Below are 24661 nucleotides of genomic sequence, written 5' to 3' on the forward strand. Positions count from 1 at the left end.
TTGTCTCCCTCACCCGTTTCCTTCATGAGGACTGTGAGCTCAAGAACAGGTGTGTCATGGCGACCTAGCAGGAGAAGGTGGGAGCTAGGCCACACACCTGAGGGCCAGCACCACCATGCCATGCCGGAGTCCACACATGGATGCAATGTCCTCTGCCCACAGCCGTGTTGGCTCAGGGCGCTTCCCAAGCAGCACCTCTGACTAAAGATGGGTGCTGCCCGGCCTCATTGCTGCGTCCCATGGCTCAGAGCCCTGTTCAGCTGTGCATCCTCAGCGGGACTCAGGTACAGGGGCACCTCCACTATAGAAGAGGCACAATCCTTCTACTGGTGCCAAGCATGACTTGTTTGGGACTTCATCATGGCCTCTGACCTTATGTGGCCTGACACCTTCCTTTAACATTCCTAGTTTCCTCTCTGTCCATGCTCATCAGGTTCAGATTCAGAGACTGGACTCTCAGATCACCCAGCCTAGCAGAGAACAATGTTCCCAGTCCTGCACCACTATCCACAAACTACGCCATCAGCCATGTCAGCAGAAAAGCATCGGCAAGATTCCCCCAGAGAATGGTGCCCTGTGGTGGAAAACAGAGGTTCTTCTGTCCCGGCATGGAGAAAAAACAAATGCGATCACAATTAAATAACTGCCTAAAATCTGCACTGCTCCATCTGCAGAGACCTGGTATTTGTACAAGAGAGAAAACTGAGGAATACAGGACAGGGAAAGCACAGGGTGAGGAGGACCTGGAGAACCACTCCTAGGGAAGGTACAGAGTGTTTTCACAGCACCACAGCGAGGATGAAAGCAGCCTCTCCTGCACTAGGATAGGCCATGAGGAGACAACCGAGAAACTGCATGTAATCCTCATAAAATCCCTATGAGGTAGGAGCCCATCTTATAGATGAAGAGTCTGAGGCCCAGAGAAGGCAAGTAACTCAATCAGGGGCACACACCTGGGGAGGGGCAGTGTCAGATCAGCCCCAGACCTGTGTGGTTCTAGAATCTAAGCCACGTGCACTCATATGTGTGCACACCCCCACCGATGTCCAGGTCTGTGCAGATGCTGAAGGCCACTGCTACTGCTGTGGTTCAAGGCCTGATCATCCCACTTTACCTGGTAATGAGACCAGGACATGCTTGGTTTGCTGAGGGTGGAAGATCCTGGAAGTGAAGTAGGCCCATGATTGAACAGGCCAAGCTGGAATTCCTCGAGACTCACTCGGCCGTCTCCATCTTGATCCAGTTTGTTAAACAGATCTTCCAGTTCCTAGACAAAAGCCACCACACCTGTCCTGAGGCCACAGATGTTCTCCCCAAGCAGGGCAGTCTGTTCACCCTTACCAAATTCAAACGGTCTGGGACACCCCTGACCTCCCCCAGCTGCAGCCTATGACCTCTACATGCCTGCTCAGTTTTCACTCCACTGTAAACAGGTGCCACCTGCACTTCTCAATTCCACAAACATCCATTCAGAGTCTACCTGCCAGGAACTTGGTGGATGGTAGGAGGAAGACACAAATATAGAAGGTGCCCTTGGCCCTCAGTGGTTCAGGTACTACTAGCAAGGACAGCAGGCTAAAGGGGATTTTAGTAGGGTAAGGGGGAGCTTCCCCATCATCACTGCCCCCCAACTCTCCTTGGCCCCCACAGGAGGAAGGAAGGGGTGAATACAGCCACTGGGGAGTGCAGCCTGCCTCGGAGAGCAGGGTATCTGGGCTGGGCGCACAAACTGGGCAACTCTAGGTGGGGGAAGGGTCACGGTGAAGATGCTCAGACACCGGTGGGAAGGCTACTCGTGATCCGTGTGGGTGCAGCCCTTAGCAGCAGCACTGGGAGTTAGGAAAGGACTACTACACACCAGAAAGCGGCACAACCACATCAGTGTCTGTTTTTGTTTTTTTGTTTTTTTTTCCACATCAGTGTCTGAAGGGTGAAGGGACTCTCCAGACCCAACACCAGCCTGACCCCACAAAGAGCCCATCCTTGAATGTGGTCTGCCTTGGCCCCTCTCACCTCCTTCTCCAGGCCCTGGAGCCCAATGCTCTGGCAAACAATGGCCAGCTCCTGCTCGTTGAGGTGGCCGCTACTGCCAACGCCCAGCTCTTCCCATATGCCCCGGACCCGGCTCTCGGGCGTGTCCAAAGAGAGGCTGCTGGGCTTGTGGAGGCACTCGAAGACCTCGGAACCCCAAGCTGGCAGCTGGCCTGAAGCAGGGAGAGTGACAGGTAAATCCCATGCTCCAGGTGGAAGCAGCTGGGGGAACACAACAATGCTGGCAATTCACTCTGAAATCAGATGGACACACTTGAGTAGCAAAGCATCAAAGGTGGAATCTAGGTGACGGGTACACGGTGTTCACAGTGTGATTCTTTCATCTTCATTCTATGTTTACAACTTTTCATAGTAAAATGTCAGTGCAGGGGAATCTCTGGTCCACATGGGGAAAAGCTTTTTCTGAAGGGAACTTCCTAAAGTCAGACCACAGAAAGCATGTATGAGGGCTGCATTATTTGTATTTACCCAAAAAACCCCAACAACAAAAAGACTAGTTTTTAAAAAATCAATTTCTAGAAACTTGTTTCTGAGCTTTGCCAGAGAACGTGTGGACATTGGGGGTATCCATGAAAAGCCATCCATGGATGTGCCACACTTCAAGCCAAACCTCCCCTCCATGGCCAGTCCATACTGGCCTGTGTGCTCACCAACAACACTGTATTGGGTTGAAGATCCCTTCTTTGAGGTCTCTTCTAGCTTCAAGTGTCTGAAATTTCTAAGTAAAAACATAAAAGCACCTCTAATGCTAGGGTTTATTTCTCAGGGATGGCGGGGGAGGTAAATAAATCCTCTGAAGTGTGATGTGAGTTTCAGGCACTACCCTCAGTTCTAATCCAGTGGGAAGGTTTCCGTTCAAGGCGAGAAAGAACCTGTGGGCAAAGACCCAAACCTGCCACAAAACCTTCTCGGAGAGTCCTTCCTTTCTCGCCCTAGATTTAGACATTGAGGCCACAGTAGTTAAGATGCAATGGCGTGGGGAGCACTTGGCTGGCTCAGTGGTTAAGCGTCTGCCTTCAGCTCAGGTCATTATCCAGAAGCCCTGGGATCGAGTCCCACATCAGGCTCCCCGCAGGAAGCCTGCTTCTCCCTCTGCCTATGTTTCTGCTTCTGTGGGTCTCTCATGAATAAATAAAATCTTTAAAAAAATAATGGTTTTTTTTTTCTGTTTTTTTTGTTTTGTTTTTTTAAAGATGCAATTGCGTGGCTGCTCTTCATGCTCCATGTGCTTCATCCAGCAGCCCAAGTGGGCACTCAGGTCAGTGCCCCTGATAGCCACTGAGGTAAACAATGATCGATGGCCCTTGTCTTGACTACAATCTAAAGCATGCTCAAGTGCCGACTACTGATTTTTTACTGCAGCAGAAATTCAAGGTCAATTCTGGTCTCTCCCTCCAAGTCAAGTGTTCTGTACTTGTTGTGCTGTGACACACTCACTGTAGGAGGCATCATTAAAAGCCCCTCAGACTCACATGTGGGCACACCAGGATCTGCTTATATACACCTGCTGCTGCCTTCTGGTTGCTCTTGCGAGGCTTCCAAGGGTCAGGACCATGTTGGGCATTTCATCTAGGCAGGGCTGCTGACAGTTGCCGAGACTGCTTGCACACAGCAGGAAGAGGATGTGCCCAGGCCTGGCACACCAAGCCAAGGCCCTGCCTGCCTGGGGTCACACTGGTCCTTACAGACCATGAGAACCATACAGCCATCCTGATCACTTGGCCAGGGCCCTCTGTCCAAGAGCCTGACCTCAGGAGATGCTACAGATCAAGTGACCACCTCCCAGCTGGAACTACTTCTGGAACAGGGACCCACCAGAGACACCACCCACACCACATGCTTCTCGGGAAATTGCACATGGCTGGCTCACTGACCATGACCCAGTTCCCTGAACTTCAAAACACTGGTCAAAGGTAAGGAAGGAGCACCAACCATGAAGCTGTGGCTTTACCTCGTGCTTCAAACAACTCATTCTGAGGTTCTTTAGCACTTTCAGCTTCTTCGTCTGACTTGAGACTCTGGGAAAAAGAAAAGAGAAAAATGAATTCCCCAGATTATGTGGCAGTGACTAGAGAGCTCCAAGAACAGACAGCAGGGTATTTTTGGGACTGGGTAGGGACTGAGGAAGAGGAACAACAGTGGGTAAGATGCAGCTCGAGGGAAAGCCCACACCTGCAGGTGGCCTCTGCACCCCAGCTGAGGGCCCTAGCATAGAGCTGCTCCCTCTCACAGACCAAACACCACGGTATAGAAACAGGGACATGTGGGGACGCCTGGGTGGCTCAGTGGTTGAGTATCTGCCTTCGACTCAGGAAATGATCCCAGGGTCCCAGGATTGAGCCCCGCATCAGGCTCCCCATGGGGAGTCTGCTTTTCCCTCTGCCTCTGCTTCTCTTTTTATGTCTGGCATGAATAAATTTTAAAAACCTTAAAAAACAAACAAACAAACAGGGACATGTGAGGCTCCTCCACATAAACTAAGTCATCAGTAGTTCACACAAAAACACAATCCAGCACTTGTACCCTAATAGGAGAGAAAAAGACTTCCCAGTCAACATCTCTTTGTGACGCTGGCTTTAGACACCAGCACTGGAGACGAGTGGCTGTGGAGCACAGTCAACCTTCCATCACACGACATCATCTTGACTCAACTTAATGATCCTCACCTCTCTGCACCCCGTCCCTTACCAGTTCAGAAAACAGCTGGATGGACAGTGGTTTTCTCCATCCCTCCAAGAGCTCCAGAGACAGCATGCATAGCAAGCAGCTGCCACCTCAGGGCCCTTTGCCAGCTGTACCCTGCAGAGGGCAGGCCACCAAGAAACACTTGACTCAAGCAAAAACCTCGTGTTTTTGTGGTCATGTCAGCCAACTACAAAGTCAAAGTCTGCTTCTGACAGAAGCTGCGTATTCCATGACTGATTCTGGAAGGAATGCCAAGTTGACCAAGACTCAGTGCCCTTCATAGCCAGTACTGAAGTGAGAATAGAATCTGGGAGTGGTGCTACATCCCATTTTTCTAATGCATTCAGCCCAAATGACAACCCTAAAAACAGCATTTTTCCCATGTTGTAGTTCCAGGGATCAAAGATGGTTTTAATAAGCAAAACAGTACTACAGAGACAGTGCAGAGTCCTCAGATCTCCATCTCTGAGGACCAAAGTTAAAGAGGATAAAAAAGTGAACACCTGGGGTTTGTCATCTAGACATAGAGCATCCCTGAACAAAGGGACTCTAGGATATAACCAAATGTTGAACATACACAGATTAATGTGAGAGGCCCAGAGCTGTCCTATTGAAAAGAAGTCCCCATGACAAAGTCCTACCTGACAAAGTAGACATCACAGAGAGAGCAGGAACCTTCTGGAATGCCTGGAAACTAGGTCTAAGGAATCCATGGTTAACTTGAAAACTGTGGATCTGCCCCATGGATATTTCCTGACGTAAAGGCTGTCAGGCTCCAGCAGCCCGTCTCTGGGGTCAGTCTCAGCAGCAGTGAACAACTGAGGACACAGAGGCCTGATATCCTCCCCCAAGGCCCCAGGAGCTGTCTGGCACATCTTCGCCAAATTCTAAGTGTGTGGGCCTTGGTATGTTCTAAGTATTCAAGGCAAGTGGGACTGCGGGCTTGGTACTTCCCAACTCCTAACCTTGCAGGGGCATCTTCCCTTTCCCTCACTCCCATGAAACCATGAAACCAGTCTTCTCGCCGTGCTGGGGGAAAGCTGATGGTGGTAAGCAGGGGAGGGAAAGAAACAAGTGATTTGGGCACAAATTCTCCACTGCCCCAATGTCTGAAGGAGTACACCCACTGGCCAGAATTTCCCTGCAGATAATCAGACCCAGAGATACTTTAGAACAAAATGTCATTCCCCAAAGTGTACCCATGCTTCTGGTGACTTGAGATGCCCAGGAATGCCCACCTGCCCCTTACATCCTCTTGTAGTCATGTCACAACGACGAAGCAAAACGGTGACCTGGAGTCAGAAAGGGGAACCTGACCCACCTCCACACTTTCCAGGGATGCAGAGCGACGGAGCGGGCCTCTCCTGCTGGTCCAGGGCTGCTGTTCTGGTAAACATTTGACTCCTGTTGCAGAGCCACATGGCTTGGGCTCGGGCCGGCTCCAGCGACCATACCACTTACAGCCGCTCACATACTTTGGCGGGACAGCACGAGAAGTGGCTGGAAAGAAAATGGGAGGTTTGGTGGGGAGGTCCGAGCATGCTGTGGCAACTTGTTTCAAGATGCAGAGTGCGCCTCTTACAAATGCACACAGAGAATGTCTGGAAGAACACAGAGAACAGTTACCAGTGGTCAATCTCTTCTTCCTAATCCTCAGGGGACTGAGAAACCCAGGCTGGGAGACAGGGACTTTCTACTCTAAATCTATGTGCCATTCAAATTTTTTTCAGCATATTTAGTTTTGGTTTAGGTAATAAAAGACTACTACTAATACAAAAAGACTAGTTTATATTATAAAAGACTAATATTAATAGATTTTAATGCAAAGAAAAAATCCTCCAATAATCCAGCAACATACTGCTCTAGAGAACAGAAGGTCACTTCCCATCCTGCTCACTTCAGGACCCCATCTGGACAGGATGTCAGGGCAGTTTGGGCGTGGACCTCAGACACAGTCCAGGAGGCTCAAACTTGGCAGGTCTGAAGTCTGGGGCAGAGAGGCAGGTATGGGTTTTAGTCCGGGATTCACAAGAATCCCTTAAACCTTAACAGCCCCGTGTACTTCCTTCTTCCCTCCTTACCTATCCACTCCTGGACAGAGCCCACAGGGACCTCTCAGGTAGAGAAGAAATGACATTGTCTCTGTGCGCAATGTGGGTGGGTGGGAGAGAGCCTGGGGAGAGCCTTGTGGGCAGAGGCCAGGACAGGACACAGGTTCAGAGGCAAATAACCAGAATGGGCAGCTTGGAGAGAAAGGCATAGGGTCCAATGAAGCAAGGCCAGTCTGGGGAAATTGAGAGGCACCGCACTGAGGGGAACCATGCTCCGTCAGGCTGAGTACCACATCATTCCTTTCTTCCCTGCCCCAAACGGTCAGGCCATAGCCCCTGCCCTTGGAACCATAACAGAGGAGGAGGCCGGGTTCAGCTTGGCCAACTGGAAGCACAGTAATGCCAGTGACAGACAGACACTGGGGTCAATGGAGGAGTACGCCAAGTTCCACATGGATGTACAGACGGTGACGGCTGACAACATGCAGGGTGAATATAGCCCTTTTCTCACCTCACTGGGACACTCAGAGGTAATCATGGGCACTATACCGATCTCCCTGGGGCAACAGGCATGGGATGTGCTCTAGAGGAGAGCAAAGTGTCCAAGTCAGCAGATGGAAAACAGGACAACCTGTAAGCACACCCAGCAGCATTCAGAAGAGGAAAGTACAAACACAGCAAAAGGCTCCCACCAGACAGCTGCCAAAGGGCAAGTGAGGCCCAGTGAGTACAGGCTCTGATCTGAGCATGCTTTCTGCTTACAGAGAGGCTGCAGGCCAGAGAATGTGGGTGGGGGAAGAATCTTCCTTCCACCTAGAGGTGCTTTAGGAAGAGGGAAAGGCCTATCAGGCAGGAAGTGGGAAGCCAGCAAGCATTTAGGAAACCAAGTACTGAAAACTCAGAGGGGCTCTGATGGCCTTAAGCTGGCAGGAGGGAGGAGTCTCAGGCCACACATCCGGCCATTTAATTAAGGAAAGCTTTGAAATCCAAAAGAAAAGAAAAAGCCAAAGAAAATTAAAAAGAATACAATTGGTGGGGAAAAAAACACAATTCCTGGAATAGCTCCTTGTCTCTTTGGAAGCTCTTGTCTCAGTGCATGTCCACAGATCCAGTTTTAAGTGTAGAAGTTCCATGCATTCTCTAGCATGGAGGGGGCATGTACAGTGTCAGCCGCCACCACCTTTCCATTCCTGTACACAATCACGGGCCACATTCCCAAATCCTGTGTTACTAAAGGTCAGTGGTGCTCTTCATTTGTTGAAGAAGAAAAGTGTCAGACAAAGCAACAGTGAATGCCCCAAGGGTCCTGTAAATGGTTCCCACCCCTGGTATGCTCCTCCCACAGCAGGGCTCTCTGCCCTATACCCAGATACTCTGCAACCTGCAGCAGCCAGTGGAAGGAGCGGGTTCTAACAGGGGCTTGGGGCTTACAACTGGAAAATTGTGACTCAAATTGGTCATCACTTACTAGCTGTGGGATCTTGGACAAATAAATCCCTTCACACATCAGGCCTCAGTTCCTCATCTAAATAATGGGTATGATATAACGCCACAGATGGCTGGGAGATTGGCACATTGAAGACAATCAATGTGAGCTCTCATCCTTTTCACTTTTCCACTCCTCTGCCTCAAGCCCTCCCACAGTTATCCCAGTCATCGTCACACACCTGCTCCAGAACAAGATCTGCGTGGCAAGAGCCTGCTGTGGGGCTGAGGGAAGGAGCTCCCGCCTCGATCTGCTCATCAATACCATACCTCCAACCTCAGACCCACTGCCCCAGGCCCCATGTCACTCACCCGCCCAGTGCTCGTCGGAGATAGCCAAGATGGGTCTGAACCATGTCATTCACAGCCTCAAGTCTGACGGAGCAGTCACTAATGACAAAGTCTATCAGCATCTTCTGACCCTCACCCCACAATCTACATGCTCTCCAAACCCTCCCTCCACCTCCTGACCATTACTGAAGCCAGGGGGCAATGCCCTCAGGATGCCACTTCCCCTGGGACATGCTATGTTTGTCCCACCAGCTTCACTCCCGTAAGAGAAGTCTTATTGGGCCAATCAGCACAATACAACATCACCATCTGACAGAAGATACAGTGGGGTCTGTCTCTGGCTGGCAATATCCTACTAACCTCAGTGGTCTAGATACACCTGTGTCTGCACTGTGCTTTCAATTCCTGAAACTTCAGCTGCTCTACACCAATTTTATCTTGTCAACAGTGCATGCTGTAAGGACAGCACATAGTATTATTTGACACTTAGGATACTGTAATTTATAATAAATATATATTTGGTCTTTATCTCATCCCTGGGCCAGTGATCCTAGAACCCTTGAAATTTCCTAAGTGACAAGAGCAACCAAACCTGAGTTTATGTTAATGAAGTGACTTCTGGAAAGCTCTTAGGGATGGGGGCTGGGTGCCCAGGGACCTAACCATGTGATTAGTGGGTTAGAACCTATAGCGCCATTCTGACCTCTGGGGAAAGCGGAAAGGCTGGAGATTGAGTTCAATCACCAAGAGCCAATGATTTGATCAGTCATGCCTACGTAATGGAAGCCTGCATAAAAACCTAACAGGACAGGGATCCCTGGGTGGCGCAGTGGTTTAGCGCCTGCCTTTGGCCCAGGGCGGGATCCTGGAGACCCGGGATCGAATCCCACGTCGGGCTCCCGGTGCATGGAGCCTGCTTCTCCCTCTGCCTGTGTCTCTGCCTCTCTCTCTCTCTCTCTCTCTGTGACTATCATAAATAAATAAAAATTAAAAAAAAAAAAAAAAAAAAAACCTAACAGGACAGGGTTCAGAGAGCTTCTAGGGTGAACACAGAGAGATTGGGGGATTGTGGCAAGCCTGGAGAGGGCACGGAAGCTCTGCACCTTTCCCCATACCTTGCCCTGTGGCCCTCTTCCACCTGGCTGTTTCTGAGTTACATCCTTTTATAATGAACTGATGATATGCATAAACTGTTTTCCTGAGTTCTAGGATCTCCTCCTGCAAATTCACTGAACCTCAGAAAGGGGCTATGGCACCTCTGATTCATAGCCAGTCAGAAGCATAGGTGACAACCTGGACCCATGACTGGCATCAGACATGAGGACCATATTGTGGGACTGAGGCCTTAGCCAGTGGAATCTGGGGCCAGCCCCAGGTAGGCAATGTCAGGACTGAGCTACAGTGGAGGACACCCAGATGGTGCTGGAGACTTGTCTGCTGTGCAACAGACTGACACATTTGGTCACCAGAAGTGCCAGCAGTATTCAGGGCACAGAGTGTAAAGGAAAACAATAGAGCTTCTCCTTTCCAACACTAGTGTACAAATAAGGAAACAAAGAAGAAGAAACCCAATGTCTTGTTCCAGTCCACATAGGTGGGCAGTAAGGGAACGAAGTTATAATTTCATTCTCAGACCTGCTACATTCTTCAATCTGAATATCACACTCCAGAAGATAACAGAAAAATAATGAAACAAACACTTGAGGCGAGCAAGGAAATCCTTACTTGATTCCAAAGAACTACTGTCTTCGTCTGAGGGGCCAGCACCAGCATTTGATGACAGCAATGCCACAAAACCTTCTTTAAATTCCTCAAAGTTAACCTGGTGAATGTAAGAAAAGAGAGGTCAACACTACTTTCAACAGATCACATATATAAATACCTTAGCCTTCTGTTTTTATTTTCAGATGGAAACATCTTATTGTTGCCTTTCCTGCTGAGCATATTCATTTCGTTTTTTCTAATATCACTTAAGATTTTTTTTACATAGAAGACTGTAGTAAGAAAAGTAAAAGTGAGTCACAAACTAATCACCAAAAAACCCTATTACCAAGTTTAATAATTAGAAAATAGTAACCAAAAGGGGGAGCTGATGATCATAAAACATTAATATACATAAAGAAAATATCCAGGCTATCACTACCCCACCAAGAAATGGAATACTGCCAGCACCTTAGAGGCTCCTCTACCATGGCTCGTTTCCTAATTAAATCCCCTGCCCCCCTACTCTGACTTTTACAGTATTAACATCTTTGCTTTTAGATCTCATTTGTAGGCATCCCTGATGAATATGGTTTAGTTTTACCTCTTTTCAAATTTGATCTAAATGGAATCATATGTATATATTTTTATATCCTGCTTCTTAGACTCAATATTACTTCTGTAATATTCATTCAAGCTGCCATGAATAATGCATTTTCCCTGCTGTATACTATTCCATCATTTACCTGTGCAAAAATTCATTAATCCATTCTCCTACTGATGGATATTCCCATTGTTTCCAGTGGCTGGCTCAAAGCAGGGAGCCCAAAGCAGGGCTTTATCAGGACTCTGGGATTATAACTTGAGCCAAATGCAGACACTCAACCAACTGAATCAGCCAGGCATCCCAAAAACTTTAACTATTTAGTCTACTGACATTTAATATAATTACTGATATATTTGGACTTAAATCTACTATTCTATTGTACACTTTCAATTGGACTTGCTTGTGTTTTTCTCCCTGATTTCCTCTTTTTGGGTTTACTTTTTTTTTTTTTTTTAGGACTTCATCTTCCTATTACTAAGTGAGAAATTATGTTGTCTATTTCCTTTCTCTGGCTTATCCTAAAAACTACAATGCATATCCTCAGCTTATCAAAGTTTACTATTAGTTAATACTTTTTTACCCTCTTCCGTGAGAACTCGAAGCCTATGTAACACTTTCATTTACTACGCTCCCAATTTTCATATATTGTCATATATTTTAACTCACTCTATTTTAAACCCATACAAAATATTATATATTTTACATAAATCAATGTTCATTGAGAATTATTCAAATACTTACTGCTTTTTCATTTGTTCTTATATTTCTGACCTTCTGCCTAGGATAATTTTCTATTTGAAGTACATCTTTTATTTTTTTTTTAATTTTTATTTATTTATGATAGTCACACAGAGAGAGAGAGAGGCAGAGACATAGGCAGAGGGAGAAGCAGGCTCCATGCACCGGGAGCCCGACGTGGGACTTGATCCCGGGTCTCCAGGATCGTGCCCTGGGCCAAAGGCAGGCGCCAAACCGCTGCGCCACCCAGGGATCCCTGAAGTACATCTTTTAGAATTTCATTTTTCTTAAGTATGCTGGTGCTAAATTCTTTTTGAGTATCTGAAATGTTTTTACTTCACTTTCAATAAACTTTTTTCAAGCAGATAAACAAGGTATTAGAAGAATAGTGGAGGGGCCACCTGGGTGGCTCAGTCAGTTGGGCATCTGCCTTCGGCTCAGGTTGGGATCCCAGGGTTCTGAGATCAAGCCCCACATTGGGCTCCCTGCTGGGAGGAAGGCTGCTTCTCCCTCTCCCCCTTGCTAGTGCTCTCTCTTGCTATCTCTCTCTTTCTCTCTAAATAAATAAATAATCTTTTAAAAAAAAGAATGGGGAAATGACCAAGATATCCATAAATAGAATGGCTAAATAAATGATAATATAGTCAGACAATGAAATATGATGATGAAAAAAAAAAAACACTGAGAGACAACAAGGTGAAGTGTATTTCACAGATAGGTTGAGTAAAGGAAGTCAGAGAGTATGTACTGAGCAGGTACTGTGTATTTCCATTCTATAAAGATCAGAAACAGGCAAAACAAATCTATAGTGTTAGTGTCAGGACAGCGGTAGCCTGAGAGACAGAGGGACTGCAAGGCACATGGGGAGGGATTAAGGATGCTGGTTACCCAGATGTGCTCTGTATGGGATAGTCATTGCGCATACACTTCTGATACATGCTCTTTTCTTTATGGATTCTTCAGTAAACGTCATGCAGAAAAAAGTCAACAAGAGGGCTTAGATGGGTCAAAAGGTCACCAGGAAGTGCTAGAAAAGCAGGTTTGGGGCTGTAGGTCCAAGCATGCTTCTCAAATCTGGCACAGAATTTGAATGAGCAAACCTTTGTTGCTGCCACTGAGCACTAAATGCAGCTGTTTGTCTGGGATACACATATTATCATGACCTGACATTGGATTATTTGTGCATTTGTTTATATTTTTCTTCCCAATTAGCATGTGATGCCACTGCTGGCAAACAGTAAATACTCAACACACTTATTGGATGTCTTGGCCTCTGTATCTTTTCATAACTGAGCAGAATTCATCTTCTTGCAGATGCAGTCTTTCACCTTTACTCTTAAAGGATCTTTTTGCTGAGCATGGAATTCAGGTTGGCAGATGTTTTTCTATTAGCAAATTGGAGATACTTTCCACTAGTTTCTGGCTTGTACTGTTACATCTGAGGAAGTAGCTGTCAATGTAGGGCTCATTACAGGACACATCTATTTTCATAGGACAGCTTTTAAACATTAAACTTTCCATTTTGAGATAATTATAGATTCACACACAGCTGTAGGAAAAATGCAGGGATCTTGTATACCCATCTCTGGCTGCTTTTCTGATGATCTCTCTAAGTTCACTTTCAGTTTCACAATAATATGGCCAGCTGTAGATTTCTTTGTATTTACGCTACTTGGAATTCAGCAGGCTTTGGCAATCCCAAATCTGTTCTACAAATTTTTTTAGCTATTCATAAAGCCCTACCCCATTCACTTCTTTCTTCCTAGGATTCCAAATAAAGAGATGTTGGAAGGTTGAACCTTCTCACTCTTCCTTCTGTTATATTTTCATGCTACATTCTGGATAATTCCAGTTAATGAATGCTCTCCTTTGCTGTGTCTAATTTGCCTACTAACTATTAAACTCTTACATTAGGTTCTGATTTTGGCAATCACACTTTTCAGTTCTTAAAGTTTTATTTGGTTCTTTGTTCAGATTTGTTATATCACTTTTTAGAGTTCCCTCTTTCCTATAGGTATGTTCAAGCTTTTAAAAAGAATCTCTCCTCACATGGTTAGTAACCACAATTTTTATATTTTGTTGTTTTTTTTTTTTAATTTTTTTTTTAACTTTTTATTTATTTATGATAGGCACACAGTGAGAGAGAGAGAGGCAGAGACACAGGCAGAGGGAGAAGCAGGCTCCATGCACCGGGAGCCTGACGTGGGATTCGATCCCGGATATCCAGGACCGCGCCCTGGGCCAAAGGCAGGCGCCAAACCGCTGCGCCACCCAGGGATCCCTATATTTTGTTTACAGTAATCCCAGCACCTTGCAAGCTGTGTGCATCTGCTTCTGTTGCCTGTTGTTTCTCCTGGTTCTTGCTCATCCTAACTTATTTGTGTGCTAGTTATCCTTGACTGTATGCTGCTTATTGTATTTAAATATAACATGGGAACAATTACAGATCTTGAATAATGGCATTTCTCAAGAGAGGACTTTTATTTGCTTTTGGCAAATGGTTGACAGTACCACCTGGGCAGGACCACCTTCAGCTAAGTGAGGTTCATCTAGACCACTGAGAGGATACAAGCTCAGGCAGCAAAAGGCACAATGGCTGATTCCTATCATCCCTTAAATTGGGGGCTAATTTATCAGATTCTCTACCTCGGGTGAACCTGGGTTTTGACACAGATTTTCCTGGCCCTCTAAGATCCCAAAGACCACATCAATTTCACAGTTTTTCGGCACAAATGGGGTTTTGTTTGCTGAGCTGAACCTCTCTGTGTGTGATTTATCAGATTTTTAGGCTGGTAATTCCTCACTGACTTATTTGCCCTTTACCATTTTCAGATCTTTATTTTTATGATTTTGTTCAGCTTTTTTAGTAGCCCTCACTGGAAGGTTGGCCTGAGTTTGCTAACTTGCCACTACCAAGGATGTCTGAAGCCTTCTTACTTTTCTAGGACTGGATAAATTTCATCAGAGAGATCTATCAGAATATATTTAACCAATCTCATATTGAAAATGCTGTTTCTAAAAAAAAAAAAAGAAAGAAAGAAAAGAAAAAGAAAAAGAAAAAGAAAAAGAAAAAGAAAAAGAAAAAGAAAAAAAAAAAAAGAAAAAGAAAATGCTGTTTCTGGGATCCCTGGGTGGCTCAGCAGTTTAGCGCCTGCCTTCGGCCTGGACCCACATCAGGCTCCCTGAATGGAGCTTACTTCTCCCTCTGCCTGTGTCTCTGTCTCTCTCTCTCATGAATAAATAAAGAAAATCTTTAAAAAAATAAAATAAAATGCTGTTTCTAATCTTTTGCTACTTGAATCAATGCTGTCTTGCATATATTTCATTTCATATGAAGACAGACATTATATTTTTTGATTATCACATTCCTAGCTTCTGCATATTACCCAGCACATACTAAGTGCTCAAAAATACTTGTCAAATACATGGAAGCAAAATGAAATGACAATTTTGCTTGATCTAATCTTTTGTGTCTTTGATAACACTTAACAGTTGACTTCCTTCCAACCATCGAATAGTAGTGGTATCTGATGGCCAAGTGTGTTGCCATTTTATCTGGTATTATTCTCACTGAGCTTGTGTTTCTGTGTTTTCTTTCTTCATAGTTCAAGAAAAGGGGAAGAACAAACCCACAGGACTCAGGTGCTTCACCAAAAAGGACACACCATTATCTCTGTATAATCTTGTACTCACTTATCACAAATAAAGAGGCTGGACCCTGCGATTGAGAATCACTTTCAACTTTAAAATTATTTTCAGTAGCACTAATGTTAATAATTATTTTTTCAAGTATATGCACCTCTATATTTATTCCAACATTATTTACAACAGCAAAGATACAGAAGCAGCTCCAGCGTCAACAGATGAACAGATAAGGGAAACGTGTATAGATAAACAAAGGAATAGTGCTCAGTCATAAGAAAGGATGAAATTTACTTATCTGTGACAACATGGATGAACAAGAGGGTATCCTGCTAAATGAAGTAAGTCACAAAAAGACAAATGCCATACGATTTCATTTATAGTCAACTAAAAAAATAGAATCTAAAAAATAAAACAAATGAAAAAACAAACAAAAAGCAAAAACAGACCCATAAATATAGAGAACAAATTGACTGATAGTTGCCAAAGGGGAAGGTAATGGGAGATGGGCAAAATGTTGAAGGGGAGTGGGAAATATAGGCTTCCAGTTATGGAATAAGAAGTCATGAGGATAAAAGTCACAGCATAGAGAATAGAGTCGATGGTACTGTAGTAATGTATGGTGACAGATGGTAGCCATGCCCATGGTGAGCATAGCATAACATATACACCTGTCCAATTACTACCTTGTGCACCTAAAACTAATGCAACATTGTATGTCAACTATTTCAATTTAAAAAATAATTATTTTTTGAGAGTAAAATTCTCTTTCTGACGAAATTTAAAAAACTAAAGATCCTTGCCACTGATCATAACACAGAATTCAATGGAAATTTCCCACACGCCACAGAAATCTTAGGCCACATTAATTTCTAGCTTGAAACCAGATCTTGATAATGTTTCTTTAACAAGAAATATGAATTAAAAATGAGCATACCCTCAACACCTTAAAACATTACCTTTTAATTCAAATTATTATTATTTATAATATCGTTCATTTTTATAACTGAAGTATCAATGACTAACATTTACATGGTGTCATATATGCTAGTTACTACAAGGAAACTGGAAATGTGCTAAACTAAACAGCCAATCAATTCTCCAGGAAAAAGGATTTCTCTTGATTTTCTTTGAAAAATTCCTGAAATCTCCACTATTTGGTTTCTGTTGTAGAAAATGGTGACAACTATCTGGATATTTCTGGCTTGACACCAGCTTCCTTTAAAACCTCTACAGAACATTTCATGTAAATGCTGGCTGTGTGAGCCCTGTCCTGTCTATAGGACGAAGCAGAGAAGCAATAGAAGCTCGGAAAGCAGAACTAATCCACCATCATCACCATGGTGGGACCCAACAGGCGTTGGCTGGTGCGGGCTCTGCTCTTAAAATGTTACAGAGGGGGAAGTAGGGACAACTTCAGGTCAGGCTTAGGAGCACTAATAGAAGCAGAGCTATTTTTTTAATTTACCCAACACATGACTTGCTTTTTGGAAACAGAAATCATGGCTGTAAGAGACAGGGTTGGGACAGACAGAAAGATGAACGAACATGCACAGGGTTTTGCCAGAAGCCACCGTTCATCAGAGAAGGTCAGGCTCCTGCCATTGCTTATGAGTGAGAGTCTCTCCTTCTAACATATTTCCCTATAAATGTGTGGAGAAACCTCTAGCCTCCCACAAGGATTACAATTCAGAGGAACTGCTTTTCAGGATACATGTGATGTGGGGGAAGCCAGAAATCTCAAACCCAAGTTCATTTTTCTCTTTACTGATGTTCCAGTATGAACCTTTTTCTTCCTATCATAATTTGCTGTTTCTAAATGTTATAGCACTTCTACACATACAAAGGGTAAAGTGGGGTGAGACTCAGGAATGATGTGATCTGTTCAGTCAGCAGAACCTGCCATCTGAATGTGAACCCAAGTTATTCTTTTGGTTTTGAATTTTCTAAACTGTCAAAAATAATCAAGAAAACCAGATCATCTGTTATACTGCTTGAATAACCAGAGCATTGATTTTCACAAATGTGCCTTTTGTTCCTCTAGGTCCAAATACAATCCCAGGTGATATCAAGACAGGCCACAACATATCAGGGTGCCTGGGTGGCTCAGCGATTTGGGTGTTCAACTCTTGATTCCGGCTCACGTCATGATCTCCGGGTCATGAGACAGGGCTCTGTCAGGAGTCTGTGCTCAGCATGGAGTCTGCCCGTACCTCCCCCCTGCTCCTCCCCCTACTCACACACTCACAAATATATAAAAATAAAATCTTAAAAAAAAAAAAAAAGAGGGGCTCCAATATTATCAAAAATACACCTGATTCGGGGCTCCTGGGTGGCACTGTCGGGTAAGTGGCCAACTCTTGGTTTCTGCTCAGATCCTGATCTCAGGGTCATGAGATCAAGCCCTGCATCAGCTCTGTGCTCAGCAAAGAGTCGGCTTGACTCTCTCTCTCCCTCTCCCTTTGCTCCTCCCCCCAAATAAATAAATCTCTAAAAAAAAAAAAAAAGAAAGAAAGAAGAAAAGAAAATACACCTGAATCTTAAATCCATTTAAAAAAAATCAGGAATAGAATAAAAAGAAACAGAGAAAGGGTGTGGCCAGATTAACTGAGGCAGAGCTCCCGAAGAGGGAGTAACGGTATCCTGGTATCCTACTGACAGTCATGGGGAACACAGGACAGTCGGTGCTCTGGGAAGTGACAAGAGGTAGATTTCATCTGGACTGCCAGCAGTGAGAGTTTTTTTCTTGTTTCTCTTCATTTGTTTTTCCAAGACAAACAAGAGCCACTTCAGGAAAATCTGCAGTCTGGGTTTTTAAAATAATTTTATTGATTTCTTTGGAATGAAATGCTCTTTCTTCAAAGTTAAGATGACCAACACTGGGGACGCCTGGGTGGCTCAATGGTTGGGCGTCTGCTTTTAGCCCAGAGTGTGATCGCAGAGTCCTGGGATCAAGTTCTGCTTCAGGCTCCTTGCATGGAGCCTGCTTCTCCTCCTTCTGCCTATGTCTGTGCCACTCTCTGTCTTTCATGAATGAGTAAATAAAAATCTTAAAAAAAAAAAAAAAAAAAAAGATGACCAACAGTGTTTTTATCACCAACAGGTTAACATCTAGAACATTTAAGAAGTAGGGACAAGGTGGGAGGTGCTTTTTAATGTTTCCATCAGGAAAGCACATTGTGGTCTAGGTTCTAGATCACCATTCTAGATGACCTTCAATTCCTAAAAAAGTATCTGTTATAGAATGATCAGAAAAAAAAAGATAAATATAAAACAGAGAACTAAAACCATCCAAAGCTTCACTACCTAAAAGAATAATTATGAATATTTTAGCAAATATACATCCTAATCTTTCTCTATACATATACAAGTATGGCAGGAAAGGAGCAAAAACAGTACTTTCTATCTGGCCTAGATGAAATCACGGGACACCTATGGACACAGGTATCCTTTCCTCCTGCAACAGTGCTGTGCAGCTGTTGTCAGGTGCTAGAACGAATTCCAAGCTATGCAATTTTACCAAACAGTCTGCCCTCAAAGTACCTAGAGGTTGCCTGTCTCTCAGTGACCCAGGTGTCAACTGCCTACAGATTCTTGTGTTTTTGTGAACCACATGCCACCCACCCACACCAACCTGCCACCCCATCCCTGACACCCAACAAATCACACAAATGACTTTCTGGGAAAACCAAACCAAACCAAACCTCTGGGATTTACTATGCCTCAAAACAAAACCATCTGAAAGAGACTCTTGCTTCAACATAGGAGTTCCCCAGAAGGAAAAGCCATGTTCCGGTTCCTAGTAACACTCCTTTGGCATGTGTCTTTAGTCAACTGATACTTCCCAAGTGCTTGCAGCTAACTATTGTACTCTGTGCTTTTCTTTACAAGAATGAAGTCAAATACCCACCCTGGCAAAGTGGTCATTTCCAAGAAGTGTTTGCAGAAGGATGGGCAGCTGCTTTTCCAGATGAAGCTTAAGGCAGAGCTGGGTCAGTTCCTCCCGGTCCAGAAAGCCCGTCCCCGTGCTGTCACAGCTGCTGTACACTTCCCTGAGCTGCGAAACATAGTGGTTCTCTTCTTCTTCGTCCATCCCATAGCAAGCTGGACATGCCAGGGGAAAAAAGAAACAAGAGTACACTCAAATTGCCACACCTCAAACATTCTTCCACTGCTTTGATGAGCCCCAGCAGGGTGGCCCAGGCGCAGGACAAGCACTGGGCACGTGGGTGCTCTCTTTTGTAGGAGAGCCCAGAAGCATGTGACCAGGGAGCCAGTCAGAAAAGCCAGAATTTCTTGGTTCTGTAAGAAAGTATCTATTATAGGGGCACCTGGGTGGCTTGATGGTTAAGCATTCGATTCTTGATTTCAACTCGGGTCATGATCTCAGGGTCATGGGATCGAGCCCCACATCAGGTACCCTGCTCATTGAGGAGTCTGCTTTTACCTCTGCCCCTCTCCCACCCCCTCTTTTAAATAAATAAATCTTTTTAAAAACTAAAAAATATCTATTATAGAATAATCAGTAAAAAGAGATAAATATAAAATAGAGACCTAAAATAATCCAAAGCTTCACTACCTAAAAGAATAATTATGAATGTTTTGGCAAATATACATTCTAATTTTTCTCTATACATATACAAGTATAGCATTTTTCCCTTCCTAGTATTCAGTTACAAATACTAAAAAGGAAAAATGTTAATAAGTTTTGCCAAATAAAAGTACTTATAATAAAAAATATGAAAACTCCAATAAAATATACAGAGGATGTTAATTAATCACAAAAGAAGAAAGATATATGGTTAATAACCATCTAAAAATGTTCAAATTAAAACAAAGATACCATTTGTCACTGTGAAATTATCAAGAGTAACCCCCCCACCCATGCTAGCTTAAGCTGTCATACGAAGGGGGCTCTCATATATTGCTGGAGAAAATGACACGTAAATGTCTTTCAGACATTCCCAACTTGTCACACTTACCAAGAAATTTTCAAACAATTGTATTATCTGATCTACTTATTTCATGCACACAAAATTCCTTACAGAAATTCCTTATACTTCAGGAAACGGAGCTATGGACAAAGATATAAGAAAAATAAAATGTCCAACAAAAGAAAATAGCTTGCTAAGTTACAGCATAATTATATGGCAGAAGATTCAATAGGTTTAAAAAACACATTTTTGAAGAATATTTAACAGCACAGGAAATGCAGTTGATAAAATGTAAAGCCGGGGTACAAACTTTATAATAATGATAGCTAGTATACATCCTAGTAGTTCACATACAGCAGTTCAACAACAATGGAGAATTCCTGTGGGTCAGCCTGTTATAGACACAGGACCACAGACAACTCTGAAAACAGAAAATATAGTGAGTAAGCAAACATGGAAAATAATCAAGCTCATTAATAATCTAATAATTAATTCATAAACATGAAACAATGAAATAACATCTCACTAATAAGAGACAGCACAATAAATGCCAAGTAAATAAAGATATAATCCTTTTTTAAGACAGCAAGCACATAGGTGGGGGGAGAGGGTGGGGGAATCTTCAGCAGGCTCCACACCCAGTGCAGAGTCTGATGTGGGGCTCAATCTTATGACCCTGAGATCATGGCCTGAGCTGCAATCAAGAGTCAGACCCTTAACTAAGACATCCAAGAAAGATACATTTTTTCTTGTTGGTGGTTATTTGTCCACCATCACCCACATGGGTGTGTAGGTTGCCATCAGCACAAAAACTGTATGAGGGGTTGAAATCTATTCACATTGATCCTCCAACTCCCAGAATATCATCTTACTCAGGAAAACAACAGAATCAATGACATTTAAAAAGCTTTGAATAGAATTGAATAGAATCTAACTTTGAATAGAATAGAATCTTCATTGTGATATTTCAGTGTGGTCTTTTAAGGTCAACTTCCTCCCCTGAGCTCCTGACTGAACACTTGCTGATCAGGTGTAAAGACGACCAGCATCCACTCTGAGGATGCACACACCGGCTCATGGCTTCAGGTTGGATGCAGGAGCAAAAGATAACAAGCCTGCCCTATCCACTCATCATATGCGTGCACTTCTCACGTGGAGAAAGGGCAAGGAGAAGGAGCTGGGAACACCTGCCCCCATCTCTGGCAGGGATGACAACAGAGACAACATTGAGAAACACAGATACATAGGTAGAAACATGAAGGATAAATCAGAAAACTAAATACCCTTCCTAACTTGACATCTGTCAAGTTTCTCATCCAAGGTGAGTCCCCAACCCAAGTTGGGAGCTGCATCCTTTTGTACACAAGAGCCACCTGTGGTGAGCTTCATACAGGTACTGGTATTTGCCACTGCCAATTTCTGGTACGCCGGAAGTAGATGGACAGAACATAACAGTAAGAAAGACGAGTGGCAAAATTCAGTAGGTGGAAGAGTGTGGAGCAACCCAGGTGAGGAGTGACTAGGGGACCCCTGGCAACTGCAGAACCTACCATACCCACACCTCCCGACGCCGATGGTCTCCGCACCCCAAGCTCCTCCTGGCGCCCTGTTCACTAACACCACTCCTCCCTCTCCTCCACCGCCTCTGCCAATCATGAACAAATCCTCCATTTCTTCTATTTTACCTTTAATTGTAACCAATTCAAGCAATTAAAAGTATATAAAGAAAAAACAAAGCAAAACAAAACTCCAACCCCATTACCAGAGGTAAGCACTGCTTGGACTCTAGACTCTGAGATTATTCCCAAGTCCATGAGGTGGATGAACACACAGACTTGTGTACATACATAATACACACAGATATGCATGTTTTTACATAAGTGTAACACCATACATATTACTTTAAAACTTTTAAAACATACATGATATCTGAGACTACTCCATGCCTTCTTCATTTAAAAAAATACCTATATGCTCTTGCACGCATATGTGCAGAGATCTAAGGAATGTTTTAGAAACAGGGGGATGTCTCTAGGGTTTTCTCTTACAAAATCTTTGTGAATCCTGCAGGGGCTAAACCAAGCCACGTTCTGTGGAGCACGCCTGGGTGTGCAGGGGTGTCCCTGGAGAAGGCAGGCTTGGCTGTTTTTCCCAGCCATAGGCCAGCCCTGCATCCATGCCACCCCGGGGGGCCAGGCTCTCCCTCCACCACTGGAATTTCAGGTCTCTGTGGAGATGCATGAAGCTTTCCCTCTCTACACAAAAGAGGGAAGAAAGTCCCACATCACAGGCCTGAGGTGCCATGGCTGCCCACGGAGGTGTCGCCTGTGCATGCAGGGTGCACAGGTGGTGAAATCTCCCCAGTGAGATGGGGGTCCGCTGCCTGCCACATCTCAAAGCCTCCCTGAAACAACGACAGGTACAAAGAAATAGGTACTGAGACTGCAGGCACCAGAGAGGCAACAAGACTTAAAAAGAAGGGTGGTGGCTCCTTCCTCATCACCACTCATCTGCAATGTCTCCAGGCCCCACCAAGTCGGGGCTGTCTCTGGAGGCCCATGCTGCTTCTGGCTCATTTACTCTGTGACCACAGATGCACATCGTTTGGGCTGGGTAGGGATTTCCACAAAACAGGAGGGGCTTCCACATGACCACAAAGACCAAAGAACTAGTGGGCCAGCGGGGCCTGGTCTCAGGGGAGCAGTGCCAACTCACTGGGGCCTCATACGGCATCCCCCTCAGACCCCCATCCTCACGGCAGAATGTCCAGCACACCTACAATCAGTCGCTGGTGGGAGGCTGCAAAGAAAACCTGACCTCGGGAGAATGCTAACAGATTCAGGTTCTGAAAACAGGGACAGACCGACCCCTCCTAGAAGACTGAGTGCCCAAAGCACAACAAACAGAAAGCAGAACAAACAGCCACCTCTGTCTCCAACGAGGCAGGGGGGAGAGCACCTGGCAGTCTTTAGGGCCTCCCCCACATGCCAGGTTATGATTCAGTCTCTGAGAGCCTTTCTGAGAGGCCACGTGTCTTCCGAGGGGCTACACATCAGTAATAGTAACAGTCCGTGAGTGAAAAGCAGGGCCCTAGGGGATGGGAGGAAAATCAAGAAAATGTAGATGGGAAACAGGCCAAATGCTCAGGCCACCAGCTTGCCATCTAGTGACCTGAGGCAGTGCCTGGCACTGTCTTCCCAAGCTCCACACCCCACCTGCCCTCAGGGCCCCAGGGTGGACATGCTTCGCACCTCCACCCCCAGAGCAGACTGCAGCACACAACAGCTCGAATGCCAGACAGGTTCTGGGTGTGTATTTTTATGCTAGACATTCTATAATGAGCTCATTTAAGCAAGAGCAATACATGAGCTATTTCAAAGAGAAGGTCCCCAGCGTCACGGGTCCACTTAACCCAGAACTGCCGCATCCTGGACTCCCCCAGTACAGGTCGGGTCTAGGCGAGGGTGGGTGGAACAGGGGAAGAGTGGGGAGCACACTCAAGAGCATTCACCTAGGAGATGGGGGCATTCCCTGGGAGCCCAGTCAGTTTGAGAACCTTCCCAATACCTGCACTGTCACAGAGGAGATATCAGGAAATAAAGGCCCAGCAAACCCTCAAGTGTTCCCACATCACACTGGAGCTGCTCAACATGTGGCATCCCTGTCTGATCTTGTGCCCCAGGATTCCAGAACTGGGCAGGATTCAGGTGTGGAGGCTGGAGGGTAAAGGGCTCCAGAGGGGCCCTCCACGGAGCAATGACAAGCCAGTCCCCCTGTTGAGAGAACTTACCGGTCTGCCTGCATGCTGCCATGAAAGGGATGACACAGGAGTGCCCACACATTTAACCCCATGTCACCTGGGTTTAACACTTCACTCTGCTCAATACACAGTTGAGTTCTTGGCCATTCAGAGACACTCCTTTCCTCTCTTTTCCCTCATCCCTGTTAATCTGAGACACTGCCTCAAGAGGGCAGGTGCTTCATCTATCAGCCATGCAAGTACAGGCAAGTGGTGGGACTCAGGCACAGCAGCTCTACAAGTCAGGCAAAAAAGATCTTTCGGTCACAATCTGCTAAAACATTTATAACCCCCACCCAAGACAATGTTCAGCCATGTTTTCAAAACAAGGGGAAAAGGAGGTTGCCTCTATTGACTGTGGAATTCATCCTCCTCCCACCCCAGGACATGGGAGGGATCTTTCTGTAGCTTCTGCAAACCCACAGAACAAGCCTCAGTGGTGAAACAGTTGGCAACACTGGCCAGAAAGGCTTGGAAGAACTCCAACCCTTCACTGGAAAGCATGGCCCAGGCATGGGTCAGCACAGAAGAGTCCTGCAGATTCACATGGTTTCCCCTGCATTTAGGGATCTCAGAAAAGGGCTCGAGTGACAAGACGAAAAACTCTCAACACCACAGAATTATGGAAGTTTTAGAGAAGTAGTGGAGAAGCCTAAATGAGGGCCTCAAAATTCTG

General features: G+C 45.0%; 1 protein-coding gene across 7 annotated transcripts in view; it reads right to left on the reverse strand.

Annotated features, from left to right (window-relative positions):
- The window catches only part of NINL (ninein like), a 138033-nt gene that overhangs the window by 57573 nt on the left and 55799 nt on the right, over positions 1-24661 (reverse strand). For 6 of the 7 annotated variants that reach the window (XM_025461492.3, XM_025461491.3, XM_025461489.3 and 3 more), the window contains 6 exons: positions 19163-19356; positions 10290-10386; positions 6059-6237; positions 4004-4070; positions 2014-2204; positions 1115-1267 (listed from right to left, as the gene is read on the reverse strand). In XM_025461492.3, coding sequence (XP_025317277.1) covers positions 1115-1267; positions 2014-2204; positions 4004-4070; positions 6059-6237; positions 10290-10386; positions 19163-19345 — 870 coding nt within the window. In that variant the 5' untranslated portion in view covers positions 19346-19356. Of the gene's footprint in view, positions 1-1114; positions 1268-2013; positions 2205-4003; positions 4071-6058; positions 6238-10289; positions 10387-19162; positions 19357-24661 lie in introns of those variants that run through there. The other variant, XM_049100088.1, reaches the window with a different exon arrangement.

The sequence above is a fragment of the Canis lupus genome, chromosome 23 (genome assembly GCF_003254725.2).
Source record: "Canis lupus dingo isolate Sandy chromosome 23, ASM325472v2, whole genome shotgun sequence".
Lineage (NCBI taxonomy): Eukaryota > Metazoa > Chordata > Mammalia > Carnivora > Canidae > Canis > Canis lupus.